General features: G+C 37.5%; 1 protein-coding gene across 4 annotated transcripts in view; it reads left to right on the forward strand.

The window, feature by feature from the left end:
- Nucleotides 1-15,367, forward strand: part of NSD3 (nuclear receptor binding SET domain protein 3) — a 103,827-nt gene that overhangs the window by 49,738 nt on the left and 38,722 nt on the right. For 3 of the 4 annotated variants that reach the window (XM_012762969.2, XM_012762971.2, XM_012762972.2), the window contains exons 7-12: nucleotides 963-1,089; nucleotides 6,298-6,398; nucleotides 8,523-8,568; nucleotides 11,482-11,612; nucleotides 12,004-12,132; nucleotides 12,744-12,870. In XM_012762969.2, coding sequence (XP_012618423.1) covers nucleotides 963-1,089; nucleotides 6,298-6,398; nucleotides 8,523-8,568; nucleotides 11,482-11,612; nucleotides 12,004-12,132; nucleotides 12,744-12,870 — 661 coding nt within the window. Of the gene's footprint in view, nucleotides 1-962; nucleotides 1,090-6,297; nucleotides 6,399-8,522; nucleotides 8,569-9,468; nucleotides 10,715-11,481; nucleotides 11,613-12,003; nucleotides 12,133-12,743; nucleotides 12,871-15,367 lie in introns of those variants that run through there. The other variant, XM_012762973.2, reaches the window with a different exon arrangement.

Below are 15,367 nucleotides of genomic sequence, written 5' to 3' on the forward strand. Positions count from 1 at the left end.
TTCTGTGCTTATGTTTTTCCTAACATAATCACATGTTCATTAAAATAATTAAATATAGGCATGCCTCATTGGTAATATATTTTCCCAAAGAGAAATGTTAAGGGTGCTCTATTAACCTGTTCCTGCCCATTGGTTCAGTTGATCTCAGTAAGGCCTAAGCTACCTATAAAAATTTAAGTTGTTGCCCCCACTTGGTTCTCTTGATAGCAAATGACTATTTCACATCTTTTGAATAACAAATGAATATTTTATATCTTTTTTGAATGCAAATTGGCTTTATTTTTGGAGCTAGTTTTATCTGCTTCTAGATGCACAAATCAGACAGTCACTACCTCTCCAAAGAATGGCATTTAAGAGAAATTCAAGACAAAAACTGATCTTTTAAAAATGAAAGCTTTAAAAGCATACATATATTTATAAATCACTCCTTTCTATTTCATGATATTAAAAATACTTAAAATGAGACCTAAATTAATTATACCTGCCTTCTGTCTGCTCCATATCACTTACTGGGTCACATTTTGGTCACCATCCATGACATATTTCTGTACCTAAGGATATTCTCATCTCTTAACACATGACATTTTTGTCTGTGTAATAGGGCACTTTACCGAATCAAAACGACTAGAGCTCTCTTACTGTGAGTAAAGGAAGAAACTGTTCAGACCAGAAAATATTTTTTTTTGACAGAAAATTGGGTGATACAGGTTCAGGTAAAATATAAATATCACCTGGACTTATTAGACAAATAGTGTTGCCCCTAACATGATCTCATTGTACATTTTAGACCATATCTTGATGACTTAATAAAATTGTTCTGATAATAGCTAACATAATAAATTAATTGTAATCAAAGGCCATATAAAATTTAAGCAAATTATGATCATTTCAAGCCTTTTTTATAAGCATACGATGCCATTTGCCTAATAATCACGTATTTTTTATTTTGCCTTATCTTAAAGGGAATTGGTAACAAAGCAGAAATAAGCGTCAGGGGGCAAGACAGACTTATAATTGCTACACCAAACCAGAGAAATGAAAAGCCAACACAGAATATATCGTCTCCTGAAGCAACATCTGGTCCTACAGGTGGGTACAAAGAGTATATAGATCCATTTTGAGAAGTCATAGTTCCGTTCTGCTATAACATGGTAGCTGTGTTCCTAAGAAACTTTTAGTTATCAAAAATAAATTATATTTTTAAGATTGAATTACAAAAGCAATTATTTCAATAGGAAAGAATGAGTGAGGGACTAGAGAGCTTTATTCATAGTGAGTTATTTTTCCTGTAGGAACTTAAATAACAGGAGGATTTTATAATTAAAAGTATAGATATAAAATCTATACATATCTGACTAAATATGCCATTTGATTATCTCTCTTTGCATGAGAATAACAGCCTTACTTTTCTAGCGGTATTAATGCATTCTTACCATTTCCTCCTTTACCCCTATTGGAAACAAACTGGCGAATGCAGAGCGCTTCTCATTGTTCCCAGGTGTGCTAGATGTTAGTAGCTGAGGGGCCTCGGGCCTGACTGTCCTGATGTAACCTGTTCTCTGATTAACAGAGACCATGAATTGAAAATCAAGCTAGGTTATTCTTGCTTAAAGGAGAAGTGCCTATATTTAGTACATTTGTGCCTTTGCAATATTTAAAATAATTTTTTTAAGAGACTGACTTACTAAGGATTTTAGAGTTTTAATTGAATGTCTGGTGGGTTTGGTTTATATAACAGTATTACACCAGTAATATTTCTGTAATGCTACTTCATATAGCCATCAAGAAAGGAATTAGGTATTAACCAGCTTGTACATTTGGAATCTTAGAAGAAAGGAGTTTGTTTCATTTTGTTCTTTTAAAATGTTTTTGGCATCTAAGAAGTAACTGTAATAGAAAAAAAGACAAACTGTTTTCTGTCCTACTACGCTGTCACCACTGAACACACTTCTCAGCCCAGATGGGTGGGTCCCCCCCCCCCCCCCGACCAATTCTCCAACACCAGTTGGGTCCTGTGATTAATTCACTTCTCACACTGCCCACCTGGAGTTAGAGTCAGATCCCTCAAGTAAGAGCTCAGTCCCACAAGACTGCCTCCACTTGAGATGCCACTTGCAACTGACCAGCTATAAATTGTGGATTCTCACAACCTTCTCCTTGGGTTCAATGATTTGCTAGAGCAATTCACAGAACTCAGGAAAAGCTTTGCTTGCATTAGCCAGTTTATTATAAAGGGTATGCAAAGGGTACAGATGAACAGCCAGATGAAAGAGGTGCACAGGAAAAGGGTTGCAGAGTTCCCATGCCCTGCCTGGGCACACTGTCCTCCAGGCACCTCACATGTTCAGTGATCCAGAAGTTCTCCAAACCCTATAATTTAGGAATTTTCATGGAGGCTTTATCATGTAGGCATGACCAATTGTTAACTCAGTCTCTAGCCCCTATTCCCTTCTCAGAGGATAGAGGGGGTTGGAGCTGAAAGCATCTACTCATGGCTTGGTCTTTCTGGCGAGCAGCCCACATCCAGAAGCCCACCAACAGTTGCCTCATTAGAACAAAAGACACTCCTATCACCCAGGAGGTTTCAAGAGAGTTCTGCGTCAGGAACCAGGGTCAAAGACCAAATATTAGAACAAAAAATACACTGAGGTTGGGTGAAGTGGCTCACGCCTGTAATCCTAGCACTCTGGGAGGCCAAGGTAGGAGGATCGCTCAAGGTCAGGAGTTTGAAACCAGCCTGAGCAAGAGTGAGACCCTATCTCTACTAAAAATAGAAAGAAATTAATTGACCAACTAAAATATATAGAAAAAATTAGCCGGGCATGGCGGCGCATGCCTGTTAGTCCCAGCTACTTGGGAGGCTGAGACAGGAGGATCGCTTGAGCCCAGAAGTTTGAGGTTGCTGTGAGCTAGGCTGACGCCATAGCACTCTAACCTGGGCAACAGAGTGAGACTCTGTTTCAAAAAAAAAAAAAAAAGAGATACGCTGAGCACCCATACCATGCAGGAAATTACAAGGGTTTTAGGTGTTCTATGCTATTATCCAGGAGCAGACACCAAATATATATTTTTTATTATATCACAAAATCATAGTGACCAAAGTGACTTTGGATGGATCACAGACTTAAGACCTGAGGATACACCTATAGTTCCAGCTACTTGGGAGGCAGAGGCAGGAGGATCACTTCACCCCAGGAGCTCGAGGCTGCAGAGAACTATGATTGCACCACTACACTCCAGTCTGGGCAACAGAGCAAGACTCGTCTATTAAAAAAAAAAAAAAAAAAAGACCTGAAGTAGTAATCTTGAATCAATAGTAACTCAGGCAAACCTGTGATTAAGCAGCATGAAGGGGTAAATATTATTGGAAGGGAAATTTAAGTAGTCAGATTTTAATTATTAAAAAAGCAAAATAAAAACAGTCACTACTCAGAAAAGGACTTGGGCTAGCTTTCTTAAAAAGGAAATGATGGGGGCTGTAAGACAGGGAGGGGTGGTGGCAGCAGAGCTGGGGCACACGTTGAATGGGGCACGTGGAACAGCAGGAAACTGAATTAAAGAAAAGACGGAGCAGCAAAGTCCAGATCAGAATCACGACTTGTATCATTTCAGAATAATGCACAAAAAGATGCAATTATAGAGTTTAGGAATGGACTTAGAAGATTTTGCATTAATTAGCCATAATTGAAAATATTATTCCCTTATTTGAATATTAAAAGAATGTTTTGGCCTCAGCTTTCCATAGCTAGGTGTATCAGTTTTGTTGTCTCTCTTTACACTAAATTGTTAGTAAATTGTCTGAATTTAAGTGGGATACCTAGACTAGGTGAGTCTTTACTTAAACATCTATAGTCTCTTAACCAGAGAGAAAGTAAAATCTTCATATAACATTAGACTCATCTTAACTTGAATATTATGCTTTTATTTTTAATGGAGCTTGTTTTTTTCCTTCACCTTAGCTAGTGAACATTTTATCTTCATGTAGTTTTTTCATGGTAAGATTTAAGATCTGCTATGAATTTTTACTTTCTTTTTTTAACTGGAAGGTTATAATTCTTTATATCTGGAAAAAGGCAGCCTGGTTTCTTCCTTAGGCAGGCACATGTAATTTAGGTTGTAAATTAAGATTGGAAACTTAATACAGGGATGGGTGCTCTAAGCTTTGACCTTGGTTTAAGTTTAGTTATCAGCTTTTGGTTAAAAGCATATTTTGTCTTCTTAAATGACCATTTTGCTTTTTGTGAAAATAGCTTCAAAAGTAGTTGAAAAGTCAGAAAGGAGGCCTGTTCTACTTTCAGAAATCAATTGCATCATCATCTTAGCTGCTGTTAGCTGCTTAAGGAAAATTCTTGAGCCTTTTCTTAGTGAATTTAGGGGGTACGTAATATGTGGCACTGCCACATTTCTGTGGTTTGAAGAATTATATTTGCATTCACACTAGATTTCTAAGCTATTTTCCAAACCTAGAAATGCTCACTTCTCTTTCTTAGAACATGAACATAATACTTTTTTGTGGTTTTAAATGTATATGTTCTTTGAGTAACCTTCATTAAGTCATGTTGCCTAAGACAGTGGATCAAATCTTCTCAGTGCTTCCTGGTACAGTTATATTGTCATCCTCAGTACAAATAAAGATTTTTTGTTTATTTTTAAGTAATTCCATTTTCACTTTTGTCTTTCTTGATAGTACTTGAGTACTGATGATTAAAGTACAGATCTCTGGGATCCTCGGGTTGGCCTAGGAGGGTAGAATACCTGTTGTCTTAGTAAACATTTTCATTAGTCTGAGGAGAAGATTGAATAAAGAAAGAAACCAGCACCTTTACTGGTGACTACTGTGCTATAAATTGATTAGCTAGAGCTCCAAAACAATATATTATCAAACTACTCTTTCCCTAAAACAAAGTAGTGGGATCCTTTTTCTTTTGGCTTTGAACTAAGGTAAGGCAAGCCATTTACACAAAGCCAAGAGCAAGGAAACCAGAAAATAGGAAGGTTATATGGAAAGCTTTATTGAAGTAGCTTCTGTCTGATTTTATGGGCAGTCTTAATAGCTTCTTCCTGTGGCAAGCCAGAGGTGGTTCTTATCTAAGAAGGACCATTTAGGTGGTGCAAGCGCTGAAGCCACGGAGAACAGCCGCACTGCAGGCATCATTCCTTCTCAGGGCCACAGAATGAAATCATCCCTTAGTGTTCTTGGAAGTTGTGGTCTTCAATCTTAGTTTTATCCTTTTCAAAAATGGGGTCCAGGCCGGGCGCGGTGGCTCACGCCTGTAATCCTAGCTCTCTGGGAGGCCGAGGCGGGCGGATTGCTCAAGGTCAGGAGTTCAAAACCAGCCTGAGCAAGAGCGAGACCCCGTCTCTACTATAAATAGAAAGAAATTAATTGGCCAACTGATATATATATAAAAAATTAGCCGGGCATGGTGGCGCATGCCTGTAGTCCCAGCTACTCGGGAGGCTGAGGCAGAAGGATCGCTTGAGCCCAGGAGTTTGAGGTTGCTGTGAGCTAGGCTGACGCCACGGCACTCACTCTAGCCTGGACAACAAAGCGAGACTCTGTCTCAAAAAAAAAAAAAAAAAAAATGGGGTCCATGTGACTTTTTTTCCATTTGCTTTTAAAGAATTGTACTCTTTAAAAATCTTAATAGTTTCTATTTTACCATTTAACATGGAGAAGCTTGATTATTCGTTTCGGTTAGTTTTCCATGACTATTAAGTATAACAAGTCCTTTGATAGTCAAATTAATGATTAAGTTTTGGTCACATTTTTGTGCTTTTCCTACTTTGGTTGTTAATAAAAATAGCAAATCTTATATAAGTACACTAAGCACTATTAACCATTTTACATATAGACTTAATTGAACTTATTTATTAAAATGTAAAATGTTTTACTAGTTGAATTTTGAACCAATAATACCTAATGTCAGCTAGGTAATGAAGTCATTTTTACCCATCCCTTCTGTCCCTTCATCCCCTTAATTATACGTAACTAGGCATGTTTACCTGCTTCTAAAACTAAACTATGTCTCTCCTGTTTTAGTTTGACTTTATAATTTATAAAAATCCTATCCCTCTTTATTTGTATAATTTGAGATTCTGTGTCTCAGCTCATCAGCCTTTACAATTTGATCTATTAAAGAAATTTTGTGCTCCCAAGTGTTTAACAGCTTTCTAATGATTTACTGTTAAAATTCTAAAAGTAGGTAAGAAAAGCAAGGAATTTGGTTAAATCTTAATTACGTAAATGTCAAGGTGTTCTTAAATGAATTTTTGTTTGTTTAAATCATCTCTTAGGCTCAGTAGAAAAGAAGCAACAGAGAAGATCAATTAGAACTCGTTCTGAATCAGAGAAATCCACTGAGGTTGTGCCAAAGAAGAAGATCAAAAAGGAGCAGGTTGGCTTCCTACATGTAGAGAGTTAAAACATTGTATTTGTAAATGTTGTGGCTTCTATTGGTATCCTAAAAGAAAGAGAAGCTGTCCCCCACACACTGGGTTTCCTTTCTGGACTATCTTACGCTCCTGTCCTGGAGGGTTGCAGTGCCCAATCGTGGTAGAACCATCCCTGTGATTCTGCTTCAAGCATTTTCACAGAAAACAGTCAGGCTTCAGGAGACGGGAAGCCAGTGGTACAAGACTCTTAAATAATCCTTCACATTTATTTTGAAATTTCTGTTATGAGCAAAATGATTTCATGTTTTTATGATTTTTATTTGGAACCATTATTGAGTTCCTTTTTTTTAATTTTGATTTTTGGTTTAAAGCTGCTGGTATGTATTGTTTTTATTTTTTTAAACCAGTCAAATTAATTTAATTTATATTCTTATATTTAAGAAGCAGATAATCATAGATGATCTGGTTTTTCTGTTAATATCACAGATTTTTTGGAATGTTATTTTCCCAGTGGAATGGTACTCACCCGTTATCAAGTTGTCAGATAAACAATATTTAAGTTAAAAAAAGGTAGGGAGTGCATTTTTACTGAGGTGTAATCCAGTGTAATCAATGTAGTAGTATACATGTTAAATTACCTTTTTCAAAGAAATTTTTAGAAACTATTCTCCTTTAAGCTCACAATCAGATTCTTTTCTTAATTATTTTAAAGTGAAAGAATATCCATTTTTGCAGCCTAGATACCTGCTATTAAAACAAATTCTGAATAGAATTAGTTCCAATAAGTTTTATATTTTTAAAACCATTTAATATGGAAGAACGTGGACTTTTTATTAAAATATTTCCTTCAAAATTTTAAACTTCCAAATTTAAAATCTAACTTTGTGGGTGCTATATGGTATTGCCAAGCATGTAAGACAAATTTTCCAGAATATTTAACAAAAATTTAAGTAATATACTAATTTGTCATTCATTTATCATATTAACTTTCATACTTAGGAAATTATATTCCAAAAAATCTTTCTAAGCTCTTGCAAATCTACAGTATTCATTACCAAGATGAAGTTGTGATTTTTGCCAGCTGGTTCCCAAATTCAATCTGTGACCAGTCATTTTAAAATTAATAAGCAGAATGAGTACAAAAATGGGACAAATTGTTAATGCCACTGTGTTATAGCTAGTAGTAGAATAATGCCAGTGATTGTTTAGAAAATTTTATATTTGTATTACTAATTGTATCTTATAAAAGCGTTTCTGTTGTATGTTTTTTTACCTGTTGTAAAAAAAATAAAAAAATTTTTTTAAAAAGCTTAGAACAATCCTTAAATATTTACAAAATGTGTTTCAACATGCATATTTCACCACATCTTCAAAAAACATGAAATTCAATTCATAGATTAAACAGGAACTCCTCCAAACAGCATCCTTTCTCTAATTCCAGTGATTCAATCCTCAAATTACCACGTGTTTTACATATACATTGGCAGAATAACTTCTGATCTCGCTCTCCTAATGTAGGATCAAGACACTGTTCATAAGACACTCAAGAAAGTGCTTTTGCAATATCACAAACTTATTTTCTTAAGTTTGTACTAGCAGCAAAAGTATTGAGCTTGCAGCTGTATGGAGCCCTGTAGCACTCTCTACAGAGAGGGTCCTGATTCCCAGCAACTTAGCTGTGAGTGCAGGCGCGGAAGGGTCTTAAAGTGGCGTGAGTTACATTAACCTGAGTATCATAGTAAGTAAAAATTTATCCTAACGTCTTTGGGGCGGGAGGGGTTTATAGCAACACTGGGGCTGGTTGCAGAAACAACCCCTCTCCTGCCTCCCAGACACTGAGGAAAGTATTCTTGTTCTCTTCATATACCAAGGGAATGGTGGGCAAAGTCTTTGCTAGAGAGCATGTGGCTGTGTGTTGTCACTTGGTGTTCAGCATAGGCAGCTAGGATGTACACCCTCCCTGACCTTGAGACAGAGAACTTTACCCGGAATACGGGACTGAGTTCAGATTTCAGATACATTAATCACTCATCATTACTTAGATTTATGAAAGTATTTTTTCTCTCTGTTAATAATTAAAAGTGCTAAAAATTCCTTGTTAATGCTGTGTTTTTCTGTCCAAACAGGTTGAAACAGTTCCTCAGGCTACAATGAAGACCGGATTACAGAAAGGTGAGTTAATATTATAATGTTGCTTTGCAATTCCTTGATTAAAACCAATTTTTAAGAATTACTTATTTGTACTTCATGTATTTTTGTCTGTCTCTGTAAATCATTGTTGTTGCTCTTCAGTGTGAAATTGCAGTATTCCCCGGTGTTTGTGTGCGTGTGTGTGTGTGTGTGTGTGTGTGTGACTTATAGAGTTGATCTTACTCTTACGAAAAGTAAGTCTCTTATCAAAAATGAAAAGTCTTATTTGTTTTGGTAAATTGGAGAACACCACGTAGACTTGATACTGTTTCCAGCTTTTCTCCATAAGATTCTGGGGTTTCACTGGCTTATAAACTAGGGATGTGACGAATCCACTTTTTTAGGTATTCGACTGAATACCGAATAGTAGCTATTAATGTTTGTCAAACATGGACTATGACAAATCAGACAAGACAACCTGATTGAAAAAATCTTGCCACATTTATTTTTACAGTGCTGTAAAATCTTTTTTTGTAAATTAAAATGATTCATAGCATATTTATGGCCACTATTAGATGACCTTATGTGAATCTATTTGAGATATGCACAAAGTTTAAGAAACCTTAAACTTAAATCTGTATTTTCTGTGTGCAATTTGACTACAGTACAAACTCCATAGCATGATTCATGCGTTTTTGGTGAGCTCAAACTGTATTTATACCTGTAGTTTACTCTGGGCAAATTGCATTATTTAAAAAAAATAAAACACCAGCCTCTCTGCATTCTCGGGGAGAAGTCTGCAGCGATGGTCTCCGTGGAGATCCTCAGCAGAACTGAACAGCCTCTCGGAGGGAACACTGCTTGGCGGAGCTCCAAGAAAAGGCATCGCGATCGCTGCGAGATTAGGAGGCCTGATTGCGTTGTGTTTCCACCATTCCACAGGGTCGGCGGACCGGGGAGTGCAGGGCTCTGTCAGATTCAGTGACAGCTCCGTCTCCGCAGCGATTGAGGAAACTGTGGACTGAGATTCCTGTACAATTTCATCCCAGAAACTCCAGACTTGTAGTCTCCATGCAAGATTTCTTTGTCGGCTGCTTGATAAACAGTTTCTTTGTTTTCGATTTTGATTTTGCCAGTCGTCATTATTGGCATTTTCCTGCCTGGTTTCTTCTTCAAGACTCTGAACAATTGCTTTAACATTCAAATGATTTTTTTTTTTTTTTTTTGGTCTGAGCTGGATGGGTACAGCTTTTAAATCATGGGTCCAGCCTAAAAACCATCGTTTAACTTACACTGATCAATTTCAACATGGACTGTTTTTGGTTTTTTGTTTTTAAATAAAGCATCATTAATGCACATCTGCAGGGTTTTGCCAAACAGCCCAACTGTATACATTACAATCATTAAAAGCTTTTTTTTAAATATTAGTGCCGTTGTCATGGAGAACAGCATGACAGCTGCCTTTGGCAGTCTGTCATTTTTCTAGCATTTTCAGAAACTCATCGGAAATGGCGGTACCTGTGTTTCCCTTCGAAAGCCTCTCAGTACAGCACTCCTGTTCCTCTGTTAAACTCCTTGTTAATCCAGTGATCTTTTAGGCCAAGGAAATATTTTGTGGTGGTGTTTTGGGTCCATACACCAGCAATGAAGGAGATAGATTTGTGTACTTGTGTTTTTAAATCAGCGTTAACATGGGCAGGCACCCTCATTTATAGATGTCAGGAAACATTCAGTGAAAACCTTGTAGAATGGGATGTGATAACGAGGTTCCAGTAATCTGAGCAGTCTGACGAGGCCCACATCCTCCAGCACAGACCGTGGCTGTGCACCAAGTGCTGCTCTCACTCGGCCTGGCTCGGATCTTCTGGCCTCTGGAGACCTGTTTCTCCCTGGTCTCTTCTGGACTGCACACTTCCACCATAGCTTGCTGGGCTGGTCTAGATGTCTGTTTGTTGTATGGAAATCCTGGGGGAAAAAAATCCAAAACACAAACTGTGGGTTGAAATATTAACCGTCTCCTTGGTTCCTTGGTATTCACCGTGCCTGATCTGCACATTTCATCGTGGCTGTTTCTGTATAGCCTATACTGCATTAGCCCAAGAGATTGTTGCTTTGTAACTTTTTGCACTATTGTTTTGGCTGGATTTGTATTACACACAGTTTTAAAAAAAAAAAAAATTCCACACTACTCTCTGCCTTTTTTTTCCATATTTATTCCTTCCCGCACAAATTCCACATAGAGGCCTCCTATCCAGCTCTACGTGATCTGGCTGCACTTGAACACTGATTGTCTATTTACAACCCTCGCAGTGCGCCTCCTAAATGGCATGACATATGTAGCTGTGCTGCAGCACTTGTTAATGGTCACAATAAATGCCACTTCACCAAGGAAATCTCAGATGAACAATTATGAACATCCAAAATTTATTTGGGGGGGTGATAATCAACTGAATTGCAAAATTCAGGGGAAAATGGCACTATCCGTGTACGAATCGAATACAAATCAAAGATTTGTCACATCCCTAATAAAAACAAGATGGAGATGTCTCTGCGACCATATTTGTAAGCTACACAGTGTGTTGGGTTTTATGTCTTCCCCCTCCAAATTGAATGGTTCTTTGAATTGCTCCAAATCAATCAGCTATCCTGCAGTTTTGATAGAATTGGTTTTTAGGTTGGAACTTGGGCTCTATTGACTGAAGATAGCTTTAGAGCAGGAGAACTGAATTAAATGTTTTGATAGAGCGGTTGTAAATTAAATCACTCACTACCAGGAGGGTCAGAAGCTTATGAAGTTTTGACTCATGACGTCAGTGTTACAAAGACAGCTGTGCTTTTTTCACACTAAAGATGAGTTTGGGGAAAGAATATATTCTCCCACAAAAAAAAAAACAAAAAACAATTAAAACAACTTTAAGCACTATTTTAGGATTAATTTCAGTGTGTTGTATTAAGGTGCCAGCGAGATTTCAGATTCCTGTAAACCTCTAAAGAAAAGGAGTCGCGCCTCAACCGATGTAGAAATGACTAGTTCAGCATACAGAGACACATCTGACTCCGATTCTAGAGGACTGAGTGATCTGCAGGTAAATATGTTCAAAGGTCTGCACACACTGCTCTTTTTGCTTTGCAAGACCAAAGTACCATAATGCTTTGCCTGACTTACTTGGAAAAAATAAGGGAAAATTTTTAAATACTCATAGGATACCCAAATCACTTTGGTTATTTCGTAATTTAAGAGGGCCATGCTTTTGTTGTTCTTTTATATAATAGAAGTATAGTTTGTCTTTAATTTTAACTACAGTTTCTCCCCAAACTGTAGAGATACGGTATCCATAGTTTTTAGAAAGAAAGAGAGGATGAATGAAGTTGTGTCAGGATTTATTTGAGAAAGTCTTACTAGGATTTTCATAGCATCTAATTTTGAGAGAATTTTTGTTTTGTTTTTCTTAAAAATGTGCTGTGTTTTCTGTGTAGGTAGGCTTTGGAAAGCAAGTAGATAGCCCTTCAGCTACTGCAGACGCAGATGTTTCTGATGTCCAGTCCATGGATTCAAGCTTGTCAAGAAGAGGCACTGGCATGAGTAAGAAGGACACTGTATGTCAGGTAGGCAGGTGACGGTTGGTCCTACGGCTTGAAACTAGGGTTTTCATATTCTGCCAATAATAGACTTACCTCCTGTTAAAGAGGGTAGTATGTTTCTAAATTACGGTTTGATTTCATAGCTGAAGATCTGAAAACTCTTTCTAGCTCTTCTCTTAACATGCAAGTGCCAGTCTTCATTGTGATAAACTGTTATTAATTGGAAGTAAATGGCAGATGACTAATTTTGAAACTTTTCTTAAATTTGAGTTCATATTAACTTTTTAAATGTATTTTTACCCTTTTTGAAAAATACTGTTTTGCCTTGTGAAGAAACATGAAAGTATGCAGATCTCAAAGAAGAGTCATAAAAGATCAAGTATGACTTTTAAACTTTTTACCATATTGGGTCTGGAAATACTGCAATTGTCTAGTTCACTGGTTCTCAAAGCAAAGGCTAAGGAGCAGCGGCATTGTCAGGATACTGTTAGAAATGCAAATTATTGGGCCCCAGCCCAGACCTACTGAATCAGAGCCTTTGGGTGAGGGACCCAGTAATCTGTTTCAAACAAGCCCTTCGTGTGATTCTGATGTTTGTTAAAGTTTGAGAACCATTGCCTTTTGCCGTATTGCAGATCTGTGAAAGCTCTGATGACTCTCTGATTCCTTGTGAGGGAGAGTGCTACAAACACTTTCACCTGGAGTGCCTGGGGCTGACGTCACTCCCTGAGGGCAAGTTCATCTGTGTGGAATGTAAAACCGGTAAGCTTACCTTGACAGATATGGAAAGACAACGGGGAGGAAGAGGAATGTGCAGTGGCAGCAGTTCCCGTGCATCAAATACTCATCACTTTTATCTGCTCCTCCTCCCCTCCCGTAGTTGTTTCACCAAATTTATTGATACCAGTCAATGATTAGGTTTCCTAAGATCAAAAAAGTAGTCAAATTTCCTCCTACCATAAAATCTAGCAAATTATTGAGATGAATTTGTTTTTATCTAAAAAGTCATACAAAGTATGTGCATTGAGTTATTTTTCAGATGGGTTTGAGACTCTTTGTGCTCAATAAATTGGTTTCAGGTCCTTAATGGACTGGAGCAAGTATCAATCAAAACTTATAACCCTTGTGATTGTATTTTTTAGTGGAAATATGGAGCTTCTGGAAACATTTTTTGAAACTCAAGATTCACCAGTTATTTCTTATCCCACTATCCTTAGCATACCACCTCTCAAAATAATTTATAGAAAAATAAATGTACTAGTTTCTTCTCTATGTAGCCGTGATGCTGGTCAAAGTCATGGGAAGCAGGAAGTGGTTGTTCAACCTGTAACACCATGGAAGTGAAAACTCAATGGGGGATGGTGTGGTAGTGCCTCTAGGAATGGTGTGTGCGCTCTCTGTTTGCTTCGGTTTTGTTGTCGCTGTGAAGAACTAAGAGTTGATTGGATATGAAGTATATATGATAGGCTCATCTCACCCATGACTCTTTATTTTTCTATGCATTTATTTTGATTCTCATGGATATTTATTCTTTTTATTTGATTGTATGCCTCTTAAAATCCTTTAGACAAAAAGTTGGCAATTTTTTTTTTTAACCAAACATTGATTTACCAACTACCAGGTGCTGTCAATACTAGGCATTTTATCCTAGTATCTTATTTGATCCTCATAACATTACGAGATATAGGTATTATTATTTCCATTTTTCAGAAGGGGAAACTGAGGAATAGAGAGTTTAGTACCCTGCCCAAAGCCACAAAGGTAGCATATGAAAAAACTGGAATTTAAACCCAAGCAGCTTGACTTCACAGTCCTTGCACTTTACTATTGCCTTCTACCCCCTTGGCTAAGTAGGATGGACATCATATGTCACAAATCATATACCCTAGCACAGACACACACTCAGTCACATACACAGATTAAGCCATAGAAGCTGTTTAGAACGTTTGACGTATTTTTCCTATGTAAAATATTTTACTCATCACATTTGGACTCTGCAATAAAACTTTTGAACAGTTTGCCAACTGACAGTCTCGGTAACAATTGCACAGTGTTTTATTTGGCCCTCAGAATGTGTTTTCATTTTTGAACATGGATTGGGCATATACTTCTGGCTCCCCACATTTCCAGTTATTCCTTTTTCTAAACCTCTGTCACTCCAGTCACTTAGGTAACCTGCATGGCCCCTTTAAGCATTCAAGTATGTAATCCCAAATTTAAACTATTGATAGGAAGGACCATGTATCTCAGTATTAAAACATAATTATGACTCCTTTCTTAACTCTAGAATCTAGTAGAATTCTGCCAAAAGAGGTTAGATATAATCCAGTTTGGTATATATCTATTAGGAAATTTAGGAGGGAAATATGCTTTAAAAATAATTAAGTAGAGCAAGGTTGGAGGACTCATACTTCCTGATTTCAAAGTTTACTACAAAGCTATAGTAGTCCAAACAGTGATAGTGGCATAAAGACAGACATGCAGACCAATGGAATACATAGACTACAGAGCCCAGAAATAAGTACTTGCATATATGGTCACATTTTTTTTTGACAGGGTGCCAAGACCATTCAATGGGCAAAGGACAGTCTTTTCAACAAACAATGCTGGAAAAATTGGATATACACATGAAAGAATAAAGTTGGACCCTTACTTAACACTATGCACAAAAACAAAAATCAGGCCGGGCGCGGTGGTTCACGCCTGTAATCCTAGAACTCTGGGAGGCCAAGGCAGGCGGATTGCTCAAATCAGGAGTTCAAAACCAGTGTGAGCAAGAGCGAGACCCCGTCTCTACTATAAATAGAAAGAAAATAATTGGCCAACTAACATATATAGAAAAAATTAGCTGGGTATGGTGGCACATGCCTGTAGACCCAGCTACTCGGGAGGCTGAGGCAGGAGGATCGCTTGAGCCCAGGAGTTTGAGGTTGCCGTGAGCTAGGCTGATGCCACGGCACTCACTCTCTAGCCTGGGCAACAAAGCGAGACTCTGTCTCAAAAAAAAAAACAGTTCAAAATGGGCCACAGACCAAAATATAAGAGCTAAAACTATAAAACTCTTAGAAGAAAACATAGGGGAAAAGCTTCCTGACATTGGATTTGGCAGTGGTTTCATAGATATGACACCAAAGGCACAGGCAACAGAAGGAAAAACAGACAAATTGGGCTTCATCAAAATTAAAAACTTCTGTACACCAAAGGACACTATCAAAAGAGTGGAAAGGGAACTCACAGAATGGAAGAAATTATATGCAAA

The sequence above is a fragment of the Microcebus murinus genome, chromosome 24, assembly GCF_040939455.1.
Source record: "Microcebus murinus isolate Inina chromosome 24, M.murinus_Inina_mat1.0, whole genome shotgun sequence".
NCBI classification, from domain to species: Eukaryota; Metazoa; Chordata; class Mammalia; order Primates; family Cheirogaleidae; genus Microcebus; species Microcebus murinus.